The following is a 20,308-nucleotide window of genomic DNA, read 5'->3' on the forward strand; positions in this document are numbered from 1 at the left end:
AACGCTTGATATTCTGATTACCAAAATGACAGCTCTTGCTCTCGATAATCCGCCTCGTCATTCCAAGCTTCGACCACTCATTTCAAACAACAACAACCACAAGACCTCTACCACCATTCATTGTCCTCCACTTTTTGAACCCGCATATTCTGTGGACGCATTGGTCCGACGTTTGGAGGCGGCTCTCTCTCCGATACTTCATCTACCGATCCCGGCGTCGCTCTTCCTGGACCCAGCTTTCCCATCGATGTGGTGACTCGAAATATGGAGGCACTGTCTCTTGAAGATCGTCCGTCTTCCATCTCGGAGGTGAAGCCTCTGATCTTAGTTGCGAAGCGCACCATTTGACACTTCAAGCTGCCTCCTCTCACAACTACTCTGCTTCGACAGCCTAGACCTGAAACAACAACACAGAGCCAAACATATTGTCCCTTTTCACTGATCTCCACGATCTGGGCACGCCTACGCTTCGATGTCAGGTCCCCTATGACCAATCCGGATGACGGCCTCCTGTCCCCTGCGACCCGCTTCACTGCTAAAGAAGTCAAAGGCCACTTCCAATCTACGCGTACTACACCACGCCGCAAGTCTCTAAGGCCAGAGGTCCCCTACAACCCAATCTCTAATCGGCCTTCTTTACTATTTCCTCCTACGCGATATTATATCACGGCTATGGTCATCCACACACATGGGCCTATCAGAGCAAGTCGTTTCTCATTTCCTTCTCTACTACCTCGTCGATCTGTACGCTCCTCGACTGGCGATTTATATCATAGATCTATCTCTGGTATGCACGTTTCTTGTTTTTGTTTCCTTCTTCAATTTGTGTCCGAGACAGATATTGGACTCATCTCTGTCATCATGATTTGCTTTCCCCTTTGCTGGTATGTTTATCTCTCACCTTCGTCATGTATTCTGGGACTTTTCATTCCCTTCTCCGCATAGAAGTATTTGATTTACTTTCTCCCTTACTGGTATGAACGGGCTCATTAGATTTCATTATGTACAGACTGTTCTTGTTACTAGTATTTTCGTGCATGTATGACGACGATTATCATTGACAACGTAGTCTTGAATACAAATTTTTCATCGCACCCTACAATCACCATTCTCATCTTGCATGCATGAGCTTCATAGGAGTCACAAAAAGTTTTCCGCAACGCATTGCTGGGCATTACGATGAACTCTGACAATCGGCAAATGTCTAGATTGATTTCCAAGTGGGAGTGGTAGTGACGGCCCAACACTATGTGGTGCCCTCCATATGAAAGTGGATGCCGCATGCGAATATAGCCAGTACAACCAGATATAGTTAGTGCCACTGTGCCAGTATTTTGCTCTGCTCTATGACATCCTAATCTTATACGGCAGCAGGACGCCAGGGAGGACTCAACTCGTTTGTTTTCTCGTTTGTTCCAGTTGCACAAACTCCCTGAAAGACATTTCCAACTAAGGTTATTAGTCGGACAGCGCATGTCATGGTGAGGGAAACACATCTAGCATAACAGGTGGTATGATGCAAATGTGTGGGGACAACAAAGGCGTCTGAATTCTAGATCCCGGATGTGGAAGCATCTTGAACAATGGAAATACTTTCCATGGAATTTCAGCACGGTCAAGTAGGTTGAGGTCAAGTGCAGGTTGACATAAGTCATGCAGGATGAGGGCTAGCTTGTTGGTCTTCGCTGGTCAGTCCTATAGAAGGAACACAGTTGTTCCTTCTTGTATGGGGTCTTCGCATCGCTCTTAAAACTTCAAGAGTAAACTGTGCAGATTAAGCAAGATTGTGTACTATACATCCAGACCCTCCCGTCTCGCCTCTATCTCCTCTAGTGTCGGTCGCTTGGGAGCGACGATATTGCTGCGCCCTGAGCTCGCATACAGAATTTCAGCCTCACCGAGCACCCCGGGGGTGTATGGTACCTCCAATCCAGTCTTGTAGATATTGCCCTGCTTGAAAGGGAATGTCGATGAGGGGACTTGGAGAAGGTGGTCTGGCGTCCGAGTAAGGTATAGCCGGTGTAGCGAGTCTTCAGCCGCCTAAAGCACCTACAGTAAGATAATTATGGATAGGTATACCTGGAGGGTGCTTACCCGGTATTCTGCCATCTTCAACGAGCTACCGAAACCCTCGCCAAGCTTGTCCTGTCCAGAAAAAATACCCACTACAAATACGGGCGAATTCGAATAACGACCAGTTTCCTTCAGTAATCTGTACGGTAAAGGCTCTTCAGTTCAATGAGATACGAATATTATATCCGGGCAGCATACCTGGATTTTGGACGTTCACGACCAAATTTTTCCACTGTTTCTATAAGGGCTCGCTTTGGGTCACGGAATCTGATCATGCTCCGCAGATCAACCTGCCTGCTCAAGAAAAACGACTGGACAAATTTCCGTGCAGATTGGAGTGATATTTCTTGGTAAACAAGGGCAGTTATTGCCCTCGGTATTGATGCTAGTGCATCCGAGTGCAGTAGTGCTGGAGACATTGGTGTCGTAGGCTAAAATGTTCTATCAGCAACAAGGTGCTTGTACTTTAAACATCTAATACTCTACCTGTCTATGCCACCGTAGTAGGGGTACTGCACCCATTTCCTGAGCGACACTCGCGCACGTCAATGGACCAACATGAGCGCTGACTGCAGCCTTTAAAACGCGAGTCGGCAAATGCGGGTATGCGGCATGAAGATGTTCAGATGCAAATAGTCCCATCAATGAATTTCCTAGCGTCGCAAGATTCGCGTTTGTTGGGGGTGTGGGGCTCGAAGGGTAATATTTAGCATGAAGATTGAGGAACGACTTGTGTGTGCAAGCGCGTCGGACTACATCTGCCGATGACAACACGTTTGCGAGGCCTATTCGGTGAGCGAACGCGGTGAGGGCAGACGTAGGTGGGGGTTGGAGAGCTGCCCATAACTCCGGGTCAAAGAAATTCGGTTTGCCAGAGTCTGGTACGAGGATGGCCTCTTTTGGCGGAAACTGCTTCAGTCGTGAAGTGGAAACAGCTAACTTTGAAGCGGAAGAATAAAGGCGTTTTGAGACATGACCCATTGGCAGAAATTTACGCAGAATGAGTCGTGTTGGACACTCGAGCCGTCGTCCCCGTTAGACTTGTTTCCGCTCAAGCCTGCTCAAACCAAAAATTAGTCCAATGTCATTTCGGCAAACTCCGCAAACACGGTAACCGGTACCCCTGCAAGGCTGCAAGACCATCCGCTCATCTTTTGGGAAAATTTTATTTACTGTTGAGCCTAGCTGGATGTGCATCTCAGAAGCAATTTTACTTGATCGTAAATATTTGGACGACAGCTGCAGGAGAAATGAAACGTTCACATCTTTGGCTAAGCGGTCTTTCCTACCCGATATGTCCGCCACGTGGAAATATTGTCACTGCCTGAAAGCCCTGAACACACCTTCTTGTCTAGTTTCCGTACCCAACGTTGGAGCAGTGCGCCTGAACATCATTTTACTCAAGACCATTTCTTGGACACACCGAGAGTACTGTTCAGAGTGCCCAATATTCATTCATGGCAGTACTATCCCTGCCGTTAACATTCACTAACTCGTTCTGGACTCAGGATTATCGGAAAGGCTTGGAGATTTTGTATAATAAGCTCGAACAGGTAAGAACGCGTCTCTAACTCAGGGTATTGGTCTAATATCTCGATGATTTCAGGGTGTAGTGGAGAACCATGAGATTGTTGCATTCATAAGAGTAAGTTCCTTCGCGATACTTCAGATATCCTGAAACGAGAGATATTACAGGCTCGTGCAGCCGCTGAGGCTCAGATTGCAACATCATTACAACATCCTGTAGCAATTGGCTCACATGGTCGGTGGATGTGACCTCTCTGCTGAAACCGCAGGCTAACCTCTTGCAGGCGCCGGCTTCAACAAGGATGATGGGGCTTCGTTGTTGATGGCTTTCCGTGGACTTCAGGCAGAGTCGGAAAAACAAGGCCAAGTTCACAAAGACACTTCCAAGGACCTACGGGCTCTTGTAGCTGACCCATTTAACGAATGGGCTCAGGGATACGAGGTAAATATGCAGACATACCGTGTTGTTCACTCGTGATGTCATTTCTTTGCAGGAGCGCCTTTCTTCTAGCAAAGCTATGGTTATGAACAACTGGCTGCGTGCCTATGAAGATTCACAAAAGGAGGTGTGTGTTGGCAAGAGACAGCGCAGACCATAAACACGAGATCCTCACCCAAATTGCTCAGGTTATTAAACTAAAGAGCTCTTATCTTCAAAAGACACGTCGGGCAGATGAGGCAGAGGATGAGTGAGTACTCTCTCCTATTTCCATCCACCAAACCTGATACAACGTTCTCTACAAGCGCGAAGTTTGCACCTAACAATGATCTAGGGGATCATTACACCAGCTCTCCGCGCCTTTTGCCACGTGACAAGACCACGCAACCACAGCGCTCGGCTACGGTGTCTGAACGCATTGCCCAGCGCTTCAAGGAAATTCAGCGCAAGGCTGCCGGGACCTCGAATTCAGGTGTGGAATCTGATGCAGCAAGCGAGACATCAGAAGAGAAGGCTTTCACAAAAGTGGACAAAGGCAAAATGAGGGCAATAGAGTCGCCGTCGCCCGGACCAATGGAATCTCCGCCACCGTTGTCGCCTCCCTTGCCTCCTGCAAAGTTGGAAACTACGTCCCCATTAACCATGGATGCACCCCTGCCTCCTACGCCCATTCTGTTGGCAGGCTTGGCAATACCCCCGGCTACCGTTTCTACATTGCTTTCACGAGCTGCTACTGAGCTGAAGCCACGGTCCATCAAGTTCCCCTTACTTGGAGAATATCCAGATTGCTTCACGGGTGAAGAATTTGTTGCTTGGTTGAACATCAATGTACCAGGATTTGATGGCAATCTCGATCGGGCTGAAGACGCCGCGAGGGAGCTGACAGAAAGAGACGGTCTCCTACGTCGTATTGGCGAATTTGGCAATGAGTTTGAGCATTCTGATGAAGCGTATTATCAGTTCCGACCAAAGGTGGGTGTGGATTCGATATGACGATGTTTGAAGCGCTCATTTACGCCACCAGGCTTTCGAACTTGGATCCGAAACAGAAACTGCATCATCCGCGCCGAGGCGTAACCTTGCACCTCTGGCGGATAGCCTGATCAAGCGCTCGAATAATTTCGTGAATGTCGTTACAAAGGCTTTGAACACCAACGCACAGATTGAGCCCACTCATATCAGGCTTCGCGTGGAGGCCGAAGAGGCCGACAAAATTTATCGCGTCGCTGTCAGAAAACTTGACAGACAGAGGCTTGGTCTTGAGGAACGTATCGAGGAAACCTTGAAAACGCTCCAGAGAGGGGAGATGGAGAGGCTGAGAGCCGTCAAGACAGGTAAGCCCTCGTGAATCACACGTCAAGGACATGAATCCAAGCCGTTGCAGTGCTACTTCAGTACCAAGGAACCTTGGCCACCATACCCAAGGCATTCGAACCATCCATTGAACACTCTGCCACTTTGGTTGCCTCATACCAGCCCGACGCGGATTTAACCGCGCTCATGGAACGCTACCGCACCGGTCCCTTCAGACCTGTCCCGCAGCTGTATGAGTCTGTTGCACACGATGAGTCAGATGTGGTCTTTGGGATTGACCTGCGCAAGTGGGCTGAGGGTGGTTGGAACGCACTTACCTCTGGCGAGGAGAAGAAGGACTTGATCCCGCCAGTGCTGACGGCGTTGCTCAATGCGTTGACCGAGACATATGACCGTCTGCCAAATGACTCAGGTAAGTGAAATCTGTCGTGCAGAGTCGTGCAGAGCGTGATGCCTGTCCAGAAAAACGAAAAGCTTGGATTTACGAAGTTCCGCTTCCTGCGTTGCATCACCTTAGAGAGGCTCTTAATGCCGTTCCCCCCGAGCAGCCTTTCTCGCTTGAGATGCTTGCCAAATATGATGCTCCTGTGCTTGCAGGTGGTATCAAGTTATGGGCTCTTGAGCTTGATCCGCCCCTCGCTCTTTGGGAGGGATGGGATGATATCAGGAAACTCTATCCTACAGGTAAGCTGATTCATGTTCAGGCGGCTTTAAAGACTGATAGTGAGGATAGTTGGGTCTGCAAAGACTTATGGCGACGTTTCGGAAGAACAACACCTCCAGGACTTGCAAGTGGCTCTTCAGCGTCTGCCGAAGGTCCATCTCTATGTCCTAGATGCTATTGTCTCTCATCTCAGAAAGTACGCCTGCTGCATATAGTTTCAAGTTAAATTGCTGACTTGCGCCTTAGTTTAATTGAATCGACAAGTGTAGAGGAATCAGATGACATCTACTTCACGAAGTTGGCTCTGTCAATCGGCCGCAGTACGTTCCTAGTTACACGACTCGCAGTACGAACTGACGCAATTTAACAGCGATCATCAAACCCAAAGTGGAGACGGAGCTGTCCATCCAGGACCGCCACCCTACGCGTAAGTGGTTGCTCCATTCATTATGTCCATCATTTCATACTCTAGGCTGTGTAGTTCTGTTTATCGATCTGCTCAAGAGCTATGATGATATTCTCCCCCCTACTATCGCCAGGAAGAAGCGGGAGTCCGAGCGATGCATCCCGATCCGGAAACGCACAGCACCTGTTGACATGCGTATGAGCCGAGGCAGAATCTCTGTCGGTGCTCCATCTCGGGAGATCTTAGCTGCCCAGCAAGCAGCACAGAGAGCCGTTGCTCAGGTTCCGGATGCGACAATCCCTGAGCGTGTTCCAGAAGCTCCACGCGCCGCAGTCCACGCTTCACCGATCTCAGAGTCGAAGAGCTTTGATACTGAACCAGAAATGTCTGATGCAGCCGTCGAGGAGCGTGAGCAATTTGATGGTACTGAACAATCTGTCAACTCTCCTGCTGTTGTTGAACACGACACGACACCTCAACGTCCAGAGTTCAAAGAACCACCCCCTGAATTCGACGAACCCCCCAGGCCTACATTCCGGGAACCGCCCCCGGAAGTTGATGATGTCCCTAGCTCCGGCATACAGCCTACTTCCTTTGTTTCTCCGCCTGCTTCGCCACCTCCTGTGGTGGACGAGAAGCCACCCTCGCCTGCAGTGTCCGTGACACCTGCCACGCCCCACAACCCAATCAAGGCACTCAGGCGCAACTCAGCCATACGCTCTGGCAGTGCATCGCCAGCGCGTAGTCCGTCTCCCCTTGCTTCATCTGCTGCGCCTGCTATTCCAGCAGAAGATCAGGTTCTGAGCGCCGGAAGAACTGGGTTGTCAAGGCATTCCTCTGGACAGGCAGCAGTTGTGCGCGGTCCGCGTATATCCCGTGGCCCAAGAGCGGCTGGTGGAGGGAGTGTAAGCAGCATGGTGGCGAATTTGAACAGGAGTTCGATGTCAAAGTCTCCACCTCCATCCCCGAACTACAAGAGGCTCTCTGGTGGGACAACACGTCCAGGGTCGATGCTGGGGGCTGCAGATGGGAAAAGCAAGATTGGCAGAAGCAGTGCTTTCTCCAGGAGGACCATGGCTAGTGATGCAGAGGATGAGGTGGTTGACAGATGAGGCGGTCGCCAGGGTACGAGGTTTTGCTGAATGTTCGCATATGAATCGGATCCATGGAACAATGATCTAGCTCAAAATATGCTCTTGATATGTACGGATTCTCTTGACTTGCAATATAACTTATGTCACAAGTGTTTGCCTGCGTTTCGATGAGTCCGGTAGCCGCTCCAACTAAAATACCACGCGAAGCTTGCGATGTCTAAGGTACAATTGCGTAGATTAAGGCGAACGAGTACAATGATACAAATGTGGAATACAAATCTCTACAGCGCTCTAGACCTCCTGTGAAGCACCCTCCTTCTTGCCCTTGCTGGTTTTTGTGGGAAGAAGTTCTGGGTTGATAAATGGCACGACACCACCCTGGCTGATGATGACATCACCAAGTAGTTTGTTCAACCTGACGAACACATGAATATCAGATCAATAACCAAGTATAATGACTGACTCTTCGTCATTACGAATGGCAAGTTGAAGGTGACGGGGAACAATACGTTGTTTCTGTCTGTGGTTCAACAATTGCGTGCTGTGGAGGAATGGATGACACTAACTTTGTTATCACGGGCGGCATTACCAGCAAGCTCCAGAATCTCAGCAGCAAGATACTCCAAGACAGCAGCAAGGTATACTACGCGATTTCAATTGTCAGCCTAGTATTTGAAATCACATGACGGATGTGACGCACCAGGAGCACCAGCACCAACACGCTGTGCGTAGTTGCCCTTCTTCAACAATCTGTGAATACGGCCGACAGGAAACTGAAGACCGGCTTTTGATGAACGCGATTGAGCTTTTGAATCGCTACCGGTCTTTCCAGACGAAGATTTTCCACTGGAGGGAGTGTGAACTTCCTGAGCTTAGCTAGGGGCAGGCATTGTAACTTACGCTTTTCCCTTTCCAGACTGCGTGAAAGTGATTCAGCTGATGACTCCAGGTGTTGTAGAGCGTATACTCACCATATTTTTGAACTAAACAAGTAGCTAACAGCAAAAATGTGATGTGGTAGAGGGGAGAAGCAAGTGTGGCAAGTCATACAGCTTGCCAAGTGCCTAGACTTTATTGGATTGGATTCGCACTCCGCTCAAAACTGCAATCAACGCGTTCGTGTGTGACACGTGACTGACGCGCCTTTCATTCTCCCACGAAAATCGAACCTTTACGGAAGCGGACTTGAGCTTGCTTAAGAGAGGCAGGGTTTGCTGTGACTTCTAAGTACTGCAAGCCTTGAGGCGTCCACGAGGAAATCGACTCTCAAAATTCGCGTTCACGCCTCCTTGTGCTGTCCTTGATCTCCTGCTTCTCTGCTATTCCTTGTGTCTGGAGAGCCTTGATCGATACGGCAGGCTTTCTGCCAACCCATGTATCCAAGGGATGTTCCCATTGCTACCCAGGCGCCCCAGACGCCTCCGCTTACCCCAACTCACGACCAGGTCCGTATATTTTTTATGACGTCTTAAAGTGACACGTACCGCATGGCTTACCTGCACTAACCTTTCTCAGATAGTCGTTTTATATGTTGTACGTCCTTCAAATCCACGTACTCTTCCATAAACATTTTGTGTTTGAACTCACCCACAGACCGTTGTTTATGCCGTGGTTATATTCGGAATATGGAATATACCAGTCGCACGGACGCTAATTAACCCACTTAAACTCTTTACCATTGGGTGGCATGAGTTTTGCCACATCGTAGCGGTGAGTCTGTCTCGCTGCTATGCACAGCTCCTGTTTGAACAACGCCGTCCGGTGTCCAGGCCATCCTGACTGGAGGGACCATATCATCGGTCACGATCGATCCTAATTTAGGTGGTAAGCCCGATCCATCCTGATGCCTAATCGCATCTCATAACAAGCACAATAACAGGCGCAACAATTGTCGAGGGTGGCCGTCCACCAATCATACTCGCAGCAGGGTATGTGGGATCGAGCGTCTTTGGTGGCGTCTTCATACTGGCTGGCTTCGATTCTCTTGTCGCCAAAATTCTGAGCTTTGTCCTTGGCCTGGGGCTTGTTACTCCGTTGGTTCTTGTGCGAGACAAGCTGTGAGCTCGAAGAATCTCACCTCGCTTCCACGGATGCTCTGACTCTGATGCAGGACTATTCTGCTCACATTGTTTTACGAGGGTCTACTTGTTGGCTTCTGGTTTATCGGACATGCGTGAGTGGAGCGATCCGATGACATCGCCTTGGTGCTGAAGCCTAAACAGGCAAGCTCTTCGATGGTACTGCTTATTCGTTGGCGTTATGAAGTGTGTATCGATGCTTTGTCTGTCCTAGGAGCTCAAGCTAATGAAATTGCAATTTTAGCACGTTCTACGTTATTTGTATGCTTCAATTCTTTTCATATACCATCCATTCGCTTGATTCGTTGTAGGGGACTTGACAGATGACAAGTTCTTTCGAAAAGCGAATGACTCTGACTGCACGCAGTTCAATCTTATGTTTCCACGAATATCTGCGCATGGTGATGTTTTACGCGGTGGTCCATTAGAAGAAGCTGATTAAATTACTCAGTGTGGGCTTGTTTCTGGATAATGTTCCAGACGGGAGTATGCATATCATTTCTATTCATAGGAATAGTTTCGTTCAAGGTACGTTAACACCCTTTCGATGTTCGCAAGACCTACAGCGTGCATCTAGCTATCGACAGGGGATATGAATACGCAAGCAGGTGAGTAATTCAACGCAGTCCTTGTTGTGATGGTAGCACTGACTGTGGCGCAGCTGTTTTCTTGCCAACATGACGATAGCACAGCTCCACGAGTACGAAAATGACCACACTTGCACTCACTTAGAATTCACGGGCTTTTCTCATTCACATACGGACTTGTACGATCGGAGAGTGGTTCAATCACATGTATCTTTGCTGCACCATTTGCCCCGCCCAGTATCTATACCACACATGACAATGCGGATTCATACCATCAGTGACATTAATCATTGTCCGTATTTCTGGATGCATTGTTCTCGTCTTCGTAGAACACTTGCTAAATTAATGTAACTATAGCTCTCGCTCACTCGGTTCACTGTTAATATAGCTGCGGCCTGCTCATGTTACTGGCACCTTTTGTGTCGACTGAGTTGGAGTTTGGAGCCATTCGACGAACTTCGTAACAGTGATCTTGGCTAGCGCCAATGTTCGAGCGCTGGTGGACTTCTGTTTTACACAAGGTCATGGAGTGTCAATTTCAGGTTTGACAGGAGTAGGGAAGGTAGTATATATATTTGGCATGTATTGCATTGTGTCCAGAATACTCAACGGCTACTGTACATACGGACCCAGTGACCGATATTTACGAAATAGTGTTGTGCGCAAAGGGATAATCGTGATATAGAATATGCATAGTGCAGACAGTACGGGTGACGGTGCAAGTGTAAATAGGAAGTCGTGTCAGAGTTCTTCATTTCGATTTACTTGCGGGCTGCTCGCCGTATAAGACCCGCAATGAGGAGGGTGCCGACTGCGGCTACACCGCCCGCAAGTGCCATACCCACGTATCCCTCTGCGCGCCCAGATCAGTAAGGCGTAAAAATACTCCAAAAAATGACGTACCTCGTGCAACACCCTTGTCTATCAGTGATGCTAGACTTTGTGCCTGCAGATTGGTGGGCTCCCGTGAAAGCAGGAGGTCTGCGCATCGAGTATAAATAACCAGGTAAGACAGTGCAAGGGGACGCATCCTCAACATACCGTTGAAGCTTCTTGCTTCTGTGAAGTTGCCCATCTTATAGTATCCAAGTGCTAGGTAGTACAAGCACTCTCGCCGTCTTGACGGCTCTGTCCGGTATATTTCTGTGCAGCGCCAAGTTAGACACCGCGGAAAGGAGACACCGAAGCAACACGAACCTTGCAGAAGTCGCACACCCTCAACCTGATTCTCGCGTACTGGGCTCTTCACTAGCCCCCATGCATAGTTAAATTTAGTCTGGACGGTGATGTGAGACTGCGCAAGCTCCTTCTCGTATTGCAGTCGAAGGACCTATATAACAAAGTTGTAGAAATGCCAACTTAAGTGAAGGGGAGTGCGTACCTCTATCTCGTCATAGGATAGTGAGACTTCGGCGTCAGCAGCGTATGGAAGGTCTGTAGGCATAGTAGAAAGAGTTCAAGCGGACAAATTATTGCCTGGAGTGCGCTACCGTTAGGTAGTGCTTCGGAGGACCCGGCTGACGTAACTTTTTCGCATCGCCAAAAGCTTAGACCCTTCCTTCAACACGAACCACATCGAGCAAAGACTCAAATATGGCAGACACAGCAGGTGAGTTTAGTGTCTCATTCTTCATGCGTCATTTTCACGAGTAGGCGCTCAAAAGCCGACTTGTATTCCTCGAGAGGCACTGCTGGAGGTACCTGTTCTTTGCTTCATCTTTTGCCTGGAATTTTTCCTGTGAAAGATGATGGTTCCATGAGAATCGTCCTCTTTTTGCCCCGTGTTTTCCTTTTTAGCTAGCTAGGATACAGCAAATGCACCTCCTCGCCGAACTGCTGATCCCGCCAGCAGCATCACACGTTACTCACTACCCATGGTTTTCTTCTTTCTCTAGAGCACAGCTTCCGTGAGGAACGCGACCGCCGGAGGCGTGATGATGGACACCGCGATTACAGGGACCGTGACAGGGATGGCCATGGCCACAGAGATAGAGGGGACAGAGACAGAAACAGAGAACATTTCGGTGATCGTCGAGACGACCGACGCCGTGACTTCGGTGGTCGTGACTTCGATGACCGCAGGAAGCGTGGCGGTGGTCACGACGGTGACCGCCGCCGAGAACACCGCGAAGAGAACCGCGAGTTTCGGCATGGCCGAGGTCGTGAGGAAGGATCTCCTCGCCGTAGCGGGCGTAAGGGACGGGATGGGCTTGGCACTCCGGAGCGAAGGTCCCCTACACCTGAGGGTGCGGTTCCTCTGACTCAGCGGAGGCGCAAAGCTTCTGGATGGGACGTTCATGCTCCTGGATACGAACAATATTCCGCCATGCAAGCCAAACAAACAGGTTGGTTGAAAATCCAGTTCTCCAAGTGTATCTAAATGTCACATTTTAAAAGGTCTTTTCAACCTTCCTGGAGCGAATCGCACACAAGTTCCTCCCATCCTCGGTATCGCTGGTTTGCCACCTCCAATTCCAGTCCAGACTTTTGGCATGGGAATTGGCAGCAACCCGAACTTATCTCGGCAATCCCGTCGCCTCTACATTGGCAGTATAACACCTGAGGTCAACGAGCAAAATCTTGCCGACTTCTTTAACAGCAAAATGATCGAAATGGACATTGGGACCGGTGGTCCTGGAAACCCTGTCCTCGCAGTTCAGTGTAATTACGAGAAGAACTATGCGTTTGTCGAGGTTTGTGCATCTTTTGGCCGGTGCTGAGCATGTTTGACCTCATGTCATTGTAGTTCCGCAGCGCAGAAGATGCAACGGCTGCTATGGCCTTTGACGGTATCATATTCATCAATGGTCCACTTAAAATTCGGCGACCCAAGGATTACGGTGGTGTTGAGATCACTGTTCCTAGTGTCCATGTTCCAGGCGTTGTTTCAACCAACGTCCCCGACTCTATCAACAAAGTGTTTGTGGGTGGGCTGCCTACTTACTTGAACGAGGAGCAGGTACAGGAGCTGCTCAAGAGTTTCGGCGAGCTCAAAGCCTTTAACTTGGTTCGTGAAAATGGCAATGGTCCATCCAAGGTATTCTTCTGCTTCTCAATCCTGATAACCTGTACCTAATCGTTTACATGAGCAGGGTTTTGCATTCTTCGAATATGTGGATGCCTCTGTTACTGACGTTGCCATTCAAAGCTTGAACGGCATGGAGTTAGGAGACCGCTATCTAGTTGTACAGAGAGCCTCGGTCGGCGCAAAACCTGGTACACCGGGCATGATTCCAAACCTTCCTTACGACCAATTTCCAGAGATTCCTCGACCCATCATGCCTGCTGGCGAAAGCAACAACGCCGATGCTCGTATCCTTCTCATGCTCAACATGGTTACTCCCGACGATCTCACCAATGACGACGAATATGGCGACTTGTACGAGGACGTCAAAGAAGAATGCTCCAAATACGGGAATGTTGAAGATCTGCGCATTCCTCGGCCAGTCAAGAAAGACAAATCGAAATGGGCTCCTGGAGAGCCTGGACAGCAGACTGCGATTGAAGCTCAGCGCGCAGATGAAGCGGCGGGTGTCGGCCGTGTGTATGTCAAGTATGTTGATGCCGAAGGTGCACAGACAGGTCTTAAGGCGCTTGCTGGGCGGTCCTTTGCTGGACGCTCTATCATCGCTACAGTCTTAAACGAGGATAGTCAAACGACGCCTCCACTTAACCTGATCTTTGCCCCTCAGCCAGATGCTCCTCCTCCGCTCCCCACCTCTTGATTGATCACTCCTGTTTGGAGGTCGGAAGTGATTATCTAGTTGCTCAGTCGTATGTACGTCCTGTACCGTTTCTGATGTTGTTCCGTACAGATGCTTTGATTTCATTCCAATGAAGTGCCCGATGGCGATACGATAATCGCTCCAGTGTTGCCCGATGGTCTCGCGGTGTCATTATAGAGGGTTTGATCGTTCGCTAGTCTCTTCATTCCGCTTGTCAAGCTCGGATTCTTTGAGTCCATTTTTCACTCAAACCTTTAGAAAGCATTCAATCACAGTACGTGAGCGAATGACATGCGCTGCCACCCTTAGACAGCACGCATCATCAATGTCATGTATCCTGTCGAAGAATGACACTGCTCAACTAATAGGTTACGTCAATCGCGTTCGGTGGTGTCCCTCCTCTCAATTGTAACGGTGGTAGATAATTACGGGCCCGTATCACACAGATAGTAACTAACGATGGCATATTCGCAAAGGTCATGCATCTCATTTCACTCGTAGTCGACAGGAGGTCTGCCATGTCGCACCACCAGTGATGACTAGTACTTCTCGACAGAAGCGTTGGCTGCAAGTATCAGGGTGGCAAATGCGGAATGGCCATCCCAAAGAACTTATGACTTGCTTATCGTGTGTGCCTCGACCATCACTATCATTTTGTCGGCTCATCCCTCCCCTCTCTCCACCACATGGCTGCTTCGGCGGGATTACTTCTTACATGGTAGCGGCATCACAAAACCACGTTCATCAGGGTTCCGTGTGGGTTGCTGTAGACTCGTGCGCTAAGATAGCTGGCAGGAATGATACGCATGTGGAAGGCGGCCCCACTCCGGAGCATTTGCAGCTGGAGGCGCGCAAGGGGACCTGAGCGTATGTACTCTGCTCTAATTCTGTTAATATATAGTGGTTGATTTTACAAGCACGTGACGAACGCGTCGCGATCGAGTCTGTTTATCTCCCGCATACAAACTTTAATTCTCTAGGGAAATTCCAGGTGTATAAATACGGCGTTGCCGATATTTCTCTCTCAGCTTATCCTCGTCTACCTGTACCAGCATATTCTTACGATCTTCATTCTTCTCAACCACCATCTGCCATTATGACACTCTCTACAGCCATGACCATCACTGCCCGCGTCGCCGTCACTGGCTTCCTTTCGGTCTCTTGCTTCAAACGGGCTGTCGTCGACAATACCGCTCAGGTCCTGTCTAAAGCAGAGAAGGCTTCCGCTGGCCTCGTTGTATACTCTGTCTGCTTGTCGACGATTACGCTGGTTCTCGCCGCCGACAAAGCTGCACAGAGGATCCTCAGCAACGAGCCCAAGCATAGGCCCGCCACTTCAAAGGACGACGACTCTCTTCCGTCCATTAATGACACCACCACCTCCCTCGCACCTCAGCCTCTCGAACCATCTCATTTGCAGCCATTTCTGTCTCCATCTCAATCGCATTTAATCGAATCGGCGGAAACAATATCCGTCTCAATTTATACTTGCGCGCCTAATGAAAAGACCACTGTAGAACCTTATAATTTGCAGCCATCTCTGAATCCATCTCTATTGCGTTTAATCGAATCGACGGAAATAACGTCCGCTCCAATCACGGGTTCTAATATTTGTACGCCTTGCATTACTCCCACTTCACCGGACCTCTACTGCAAACGCCTTTCTATCGATTCCAGCACCACTCTTGTACCCCATGACGACGACCCGGTTACTCGCGTCTTCTCGGACGATGATGCCTCAGATGCCAACGACTGTGAGCCGTTTTGTGACGAGAGCACTATCCATGAGGTAAGACACAGCATATCATCGAACTCCACATTACCTGACGTTCGAATCTCTAGGACGATCGTTCTGAACCGCAGCTTCAGAAGGACCATGCACTAGAACCTATGTTTGTCACTCTAATTGCCAAAATGACAGCTCTCACTCTCGATGACCCGCCTCGTCTTTCCAAGCTTCGACCACTCATTCTAGTCAATCACCGCCACAATGTATCTACCGTCCATTGTGTTCCGCTTCCTGCACCCGCATATTCTGTGGACGCATTGGCCCGACGTTTGGAGGCGCGCTCTCTCTCCGATACTCCATCTACCGATCCTGGCGTCGTTTTTCCTGGACCCAGCTGTCCCATCGGTGCGCTGTCTCTCGGAGATCGCCCGGCATCCACCTCGAAGCTGAAGCCTCTGATACTAGTCACGAAGCACGCCACCCCACACTTCAAGCTGGCTCCTCTCGCAACTAGTCTGCTTCGACATCCACGCGGAGCCAAATGTATTGGCCTTTCTCACTAAACCCTACGGTCTAGGCACACCCTCACCCCAAGTGATTTAAGACCACCTCCGCGCTACTGATAACACAACTACCCTCCGATATCAGGTCCCCTACGACCAATCTAGACGACGGCCTCCTTCTGTCCCCTACGACCCGGAGCTTCACCGCCCAAGAAGTCGAAGGCCACTTTCAGTCTACACATACTACACCACGTCGCGATCGACACCAGAGGTCCCCTGCGACCCACTTTTGACGACAAACTAATCGGTCTTCACTACCCCCTACCACACGACATTCTACTATATAGGCCACCGCCACGCTCACGCACGCATCTATAAGAACAGGTTGCTTCGCGTTTCTTGATCTGTATTCTCACTCGACTGGTCAGTTTCATCATAGACTCATCTCTGGCATGTAGGGTTTTTCTTACTTCGATTTGTTTTTCTCTTGACTTTTACGAGACAGACGTCGAACTCATCACGGACTTACTTCGCTAGCATGTATCCTTTCATTTCCTTCTTTACAGAGAAGTCTGCTTCGATTTGTATTCTCATTTACCAGTACGACACTGGCTCATTTAGCTTCCTTATCTCATACTTATTTCATGGACTTGTTACATTCATTTTGTACATGCAATGATGCATGGTTAATAGTATCCGCTTCGAATACAATTTGTGTTCTAAGGACTTGCTTCGGGCTGTAGTTGCATATGTGCCCTTTGTTGCTGTTAAAAAGGCCTGTCGTGCGTACTAGAAAATTTGCGTCGTCTTCACGATAAATCATGCCGCGCAAAAAAACCGGCTCCAAGTAAAAATGACGATGTGCACATCAATCAATATTGTGCCAGGCACTTCGACGCAGTTCATATAGGGGTAGGTCGACCAGCTCTACGATCCTCACGTCTCTGCTCCAGCTAGAACATGGTCAGCACAAAGGTTTCACAGACTTGATAGGGATACCAGTTTCTCACCCACGCCTTCTTACAGTCCCTGTATGCCTGAAAGAAGTCCATACAATTGTCCCGATTATAGTCGTTCCGGTCCATGCAGCTTAAAGATGCTTTTGCTGCTTGTTCGCATGGACTGAGCACCGATACAACAAGTTTATTGAGGAAGGAGGGTGTGCAAGAAGGAAACGCACTCTGTATGTTGGGTGTATGATTGTCGGGCCTGTCATTACCGTGAATGCGGTCGACTAGTTTGAGATGACATGCGGGAAGGACATACAGCAAAAACATCTTTATAATCCGCAGGCTTCACATTATACTGTGGCGAATTCGAAGGCGACGGAGTAGGCATGACAAAATATTGTGCAAGAACCGTACAAAGCGAGGCAAATAACTTCGTTGACAAGATGTTGCGATGTCAAATAGTCATCGTGTAATATCTCAGATCTCAGGGAATATTAATGATTTTTTCGGTGCTCTTATTTCGCAGTATCACAGATGGACTATCAAGGATCATTGACAATCCAAACCGATTGTGATACGAACTACAACAAGTACTATAATCTCCTAAGCTTGATCTTCCACTGTTCCAAAGAGAGATATTGATATTTTGCATCATAAGAAAAATGTTTTTCTTGTCGTCTCAAGCTCAGGCTACAGAACAATTAGCACAATGTTCGTGAACAAGTGGACAGCATGTTACCTTCCAACGCCAGATATATTCGTTATCTTTTGGAGGGTTGCTCACTGGAACGGGCTCATGCGGCCTCATCTCCGATTCCTCGTCTTGTTCTGGCATGGGCGTTTCTTCTGGAGGTCCAGGCAACTCCTCGGTTCCGACACTGATCTCTAGGGCATCCGGCGATGCCCCAAAGTTTTGAACTGCTGGTAGCCCTCTTTTGAGCCATCGAAGTTTCAGAGTGAAGCGAGGCCCGATTTCTTGCAGAGCAACTTTCTCAGGCGAGCGAAAAGCATACCTAATCGTTTCGGTTGAGAAGCCTATTCATTCAATTCTTGTGATCTCCCTTACCGATGACGTCTGAAAAACAAAAAGTCACGCTGGTTGTGAAGCGCGACTACTTGTCGCCCCTGGAATTCAGGTAATGGCGGGAATAAAGTCTGGAACATTCGTCCAACATTGTGTCCCAGAGTAGTTGAGAAATTATTGAGAACGAGCTCGGGGTTGTGTGGCGTTGCTCTTGCGTGACCCTGAATACAGGTCCGTTATTTCTGCACCAGTGATAAGATGGAAGGCGAGCTCACATATATCTGTTTTGTGAGTTCTATAGATGTAAGTTTGAAATAAGCCATAGGACCATTAGGGAGATACACCAAGGTGATAGCGTCTGGACAATGCATCAGTCTTCCGTAGCAAAGATGGCCGAGACAACAAACTTGGCTTCTTCATATCCTCATTCACAACAAGCAGATGCTTATAACCACGGCCAGCAGCCCAACCGGCTATTCGACCCATCTCAAAGCCTTTTCCCTTTTTCCGCCGTATAAATTCGGCACCTGGAAATACTCCTACTAACTCATCACAAAACTCATAGGTGCCCTTCGATGCTTTTGCAGAGGTTGTAATGAGAACCTTCGGGGGGATGGTTGGATCCTGCGTGAAGTTAAAATAGTCCGCAAAAGGATCGGATGCGATATCATTAGAGAATTCCACATGCTGGGCAGACGAAGGGCCAGCTGCAGAGAGCATAGCTGGGTCTGCCTCGCGGGTATTATCGAGCGTGCGAGGCACATTTTCTGAAATACGTTTCTGATGCAAAGTCAGCTGCGAAAGGAGGTACAGATGGATCGTTACACGTACTTTCTTTGCTGCCGGGTCATTGGCTTCGACCTTGGCCTGATCAAGCCTTTTCTGTAGTTTTGCCTGGTTTTTGCTCTTTTTCAGCTTGCGCGTAACCTCTTCTCTTTTTATCTTGTTTTTGATAGACGACGGTTGAAAACGTGCGGGAGCCATGGTATGAATGATGAAATGATTCGCAGGACGTGAAATTTCTGAGCATGCGACACGTGACCTCCAATCTTCTTCCTGAACTTCATCCGCTCACCGAACAACATGTTCGCGTTTCGCCTCTCGGTGCTTCTGCCATTTTTCTTTCTCTTAATAACGACAGTCAATGCCCTTCATTTTTACTTGGATGCAAACGAAAAGCGATGTTTTGTGGAAGAGCTACCATCAGACACGGTGGTCGAGGGTAAGCGTCTTCGTCACCGGTCAGGAGCAGCTCGAATGTCTTACCTTGCGTCATAGGGCACTACAGAGCATTAGAGTGGAGTGACGGCACACAACAATACATTCTGAATGAGGAACTAGGTATCATAGTTGAAGTGGAGGTACGTCCCAAAGGCGCTTTTACGACAATACGTCTCATACGCAGTTTCTGCCAATAGGAAATGGAAACATCACACGTCGTCACAAAGACGAGAGGTCCATCTGACGGTCGCTTCACGTTCACATCCCACGAAGCAGGGGACCACTCCATTTGCATCTCCACCAACTACACGTCATGGTGGTCAAGCACGCACATCAAGCTCTATCTCGACATCGTCGTAGGATCCACGAAACCAGACATCGAGAGCGACCGTACTCACATCGGCGAACTTTCCAGCAAACTTCGCGACCTCAACCAAAAACTTGACGAAATTCGGAGGGAACAGCAGTACCAGCGGGAGAGGGAGGCGGATTTCCGAAACTTGAGTGAGAACACAAATTCGAAGGCTGTTTGGTATAGCGTGTTGCAGATTGGAGTGCTTATTGCTACGTGCACGTGGCAGTTGCGACATTTGAAGGTGAGTGACGCGGTGTGTTTTTCTGCGTGCTGCGAGTTAATGTGTGTCTTCTTAGCGTTTCTTTGCGGATAAACGATAGCCTATGATATTATAATGGACTAGCGGTCGTTTTGAGATTACCGATTTGAACCTGCCTGCTGTCGCCGAGCGGATCGAATTCAAACGAGTTAGTCGCCATGGACGTTTATACACGAAAAGGCAATGAAATGTTAGAGAAAGTTCAAGGTACCTGGGGCTGTGAGATTATTGACATTCACCTGCAATGCTTGGCATATGGCATTTGGCTTAGTAGGGCCCAGTTCAACTGTTTGGGATATGTCAGGCACATGCGCGATCATTATGGACACTGGCAATATCACAGAGTGCCTCTGCGTTTTC

At 48.9% G+C, this 20,308-nt stretch overlaps 10 protein-coding genes across 10 annotated transcripts; 5 read left to right on the top strand and 5 right to left on the bottom strand.

Moving 5' to 3' along the window:
• Window positions 1-1,727: 1,727 nt before the first annotated feature.
• On the bottom strand, window positions 1,728-3,136 carry F5147DRAFT_608606 (ribonuclease III domain-containing protein). Its single transcript, XM_041432387.1, has 4 exons — window positions 2,560-3,136; window positions 2,272-2,504; window positions 2,095-2,212; window positions 1,728-2,040 (listed from the first exon to the last, which is right to left on the bottom strand). The coding sequence occupies exons 1-4, from the start codon at window positions 3,052-3,054 to the stop codon at window positions 1,792-1,794; spliced, it is 1,095 nt and encodes a 364-aa protein (XP_041295649.1). The 5' UTR covers window positions 3,055-3,136; the 3' UTR covers window positions 1,728-1,791.
• A 286-nt stretch (window positions 3,137-3,422) lies between these two features.
• F5147DRAFT_682681 (uncharacterized protein) lies at window positions 3,423-7,670 on the top strand. The gene is made up of 14 exons (XM_041436476.1): window positions 3,423-3,626; window positions 3,680-3,718; window positions 3,769-3,835; window positions 3,885-4,042; window positions 4,095-4,166; window positions 4,228-4,289; window positions 4,345-5,011; window positions 5,064-5,373; window positions 5,424-5,765; window positions 5,816-6,037; window positions 6,087-6,213; window positions 6,264-6,337; window positions 6,388-6,444; window positions 6,499-7,670. The coding sequence occupies exons 1-14, from the start codon at window positions 3,531-3,533 to the stop codon at window positions 7,533-7,535; spliced, it is 3,330 nt and encodes a 1,109-aa protein (XP_041295650.1). The 5' UTR covers window positions 3,423-3,530; the 3' UTR covers window positions 7,536-7,670.
• Window positions 7,671-7,673: 3 nt separating this feature from the next.
• Window positions 7,674-8,556, bottom strand: F5147DRAFT_631905 (histone-fold-containing protein). Its single transcript, XM_041432813.1, has 6 exons — window positions 8,489-8,556; window positions 8,418-8,434; window positions 8,218-8,363; window positions 8,084-8,160; window positions 7,981-8,033; window positions 7,674-7,932 (listed from the first exon to the last, which is right to left on the bottom strand). The coding sequence occupies exons 1-6, from the start codon at window positions 8,489-8,491 to the stop codon at window positions 7,809-7,811; spliced, it is 420 nt and encodes a 139-aa protein (XP_041295651.1). The 5' UTR covers window positions 8,492-8,556; the 3' UTR covers window positions 7,674-7,808.
• A 109-nt stretch (window positions 8,557-8,665) lies between these two features.
• Window positions 8,666-10,700, top strand: F5147DRAFT_682685 (peptidase M50B-like-domain-containing protein). Its single transcript, XM_041436477.1, has 12 exons — window positions 8,666-8,962; window positions 9,033-9,050; window positions 9,111-9,227; window positions 9,287-9,341; window positions 9,397-9,574; window positions 9,628-9,690; window positions 9,740-9,781; window positions 9,840-9,856; window positions 9,907-9,996; window positions 10,047-10,123; window positions 10,173-10,203; window positions 10,257-10,700. Exons 1-12 carry the CDS (start codon window positions 8,891-8,893, stop codon window positions 10,274-10,276), a joined length of 780 nt encoding a protein of 259 aa, XP_041295652.1. The 5' UTR covers window positions 8,666-8,890; the 3' UTR covers window positions 10,277-10,700.
• Window positions 10,701-11,700, bottom strand: F5147DRAFT_682698 (uncharacterized protein). The gene is made up of 5 exons (XM_041436478.1): window positions 11,564-11,700; window positions 11,380-11,512; window positions 11,224-11,325; window positions 11,086-11,163; window positions 10,701-11,035 (listed from the first exon to the last, which is right to left on the bottom strand). Exons 1-5 carry the CDS (start codon window positions 11,624-11,626, stop codon window positions 10,944-10,946), a joined length of 468 nt encoding a protein of 155 aa, XP_041295653.1. The 5' UTR covers window positions 11,627-11,700; the 3' UTR covers window positions 10,701-10,943.
• Window positions 11,701-11,744: 44 nt separating this feature from the next.
• Window positions 11,745-14,122, top strand: F5147DRAFT_682705 (uncharacterized protein). The gene is made up of 5 exons (XM_041436479.1): window positions 11,745-11,791; window positions 12,078-12,527; window positions 12,580-12,875; window positions 12,929-13,219; window positions 13,275-14,122. The coding sequence occupies exons 1-5, from the start codon at window positions 11,776-11,778 to the stop codon at window positions 13,905-13,907; spliced, it is 1,686 nt and encodes a 561-aa protein (XP_041295654.1). The 5' UTR covers window positions 11,745-11,775; the 3' UTR covers window positions 13,908-14,122.
• An 881-nt stretch (window positions 14,123-15,003) lies between these two features.
• On the top strand, window positions 15,004-16,199 carry F5147DRAFT_650641 (uncharacterized protein; the record flags this gene model as incomplete). Its single annotated transcript, XM_041433455.1, has 2 exons — window positions 15,004-15,696; window positions 15,750-16,199. The coding sequence occupies 2 exons, from the start codon at window positions 15,004-15,006 to the stop codon at window positions 16,197-16,199; spliced, it is 1,143 nt and encodes a 380-aa protein (XP_041295655.1).
• A 586-nt stretch (window positions 16,200-16,785) lies between these two features.
• Window positions 16,786-17,499, bottom strand: F5147DRAFT_682710 (uncharacterized protein). The gene is made up of 4 exons (XM_041436480.1): window positions 17,406-17,499; window positions 17,320-17,348; window positions 17,150-17,261; window positions 16,786-17,092 (listed from the first exon to the last, which is right to left on the bottom strand). The coding sequence occupies exons 1-4, from the start codon at window positions 17,475-17,477 to the stop codon at window positions 17,042-17,044; spliced, it is 264 nt and encodes an 87-aa protein (XP_041295656.1). The 5' UTR covers window positions 17,478-17,499; the 3' UTR covers window positions 16,786-17,041.
• A 97-nt stretch (window positions 17,500-17,596) lies between these two features.
• F5147DRAFT_608627 (Brix-domain-containing protein) lies at window positions 17,597-19,098 on the bottom strand (the record flags this gene model as incomplete). Its single annotated transcript, XM_041432388.1, has 6 exons — window positions 17,597-17,779; window positions 17,829-18,102; window positions 18,156-18,334; window positions 18,389-18,471; window positions 18,521-18,893; window positions 18,945-19,098. Coding segments are annotated over 6 exons (1,102 nt in total), but the record flags the coding sequence as incomplete, so codon positions are not given.
• A 67-nt stretch (window positions 19,099-19,165) lies between these two features.
• F5147DRAFT_608630 (emp24/gp25L/p24 family/GOLD-domain-containing protein) lies at window positions 19,166-20,308 on the top strand. The gene is made up of 4 exons (XM_041432389.1): window positions 19,166-19,335; window positions 19,392-19,474; window positions 19,532-19,930; window positions 19,986-20,308. Exons 1-4 carry the CDS (start codon window positions 19,197-19,199, stop codon window positions 20,007-20,009), a joined length of 645 nt encoding a protein of 214 aa, XP_041295658.1. The 5' UTR covers window positions 19,166-19,196; the 3' UTR covers window positions 20,010-20,308.

Source organism: Suillus discolor (assembly GCF_016758755.1).
Source record: "Suillus discolor strain FC423 chromosome Unknown F5147scaffold_13, whole genome shotgun sequence".
In the NCBI taxonomy this organism is placed as follows: Eukaryota; Fungi; Basidiomycota; class Agaricomycetes; order Boletales; family Suillaceae; genus Suillus; species Suillus discolor.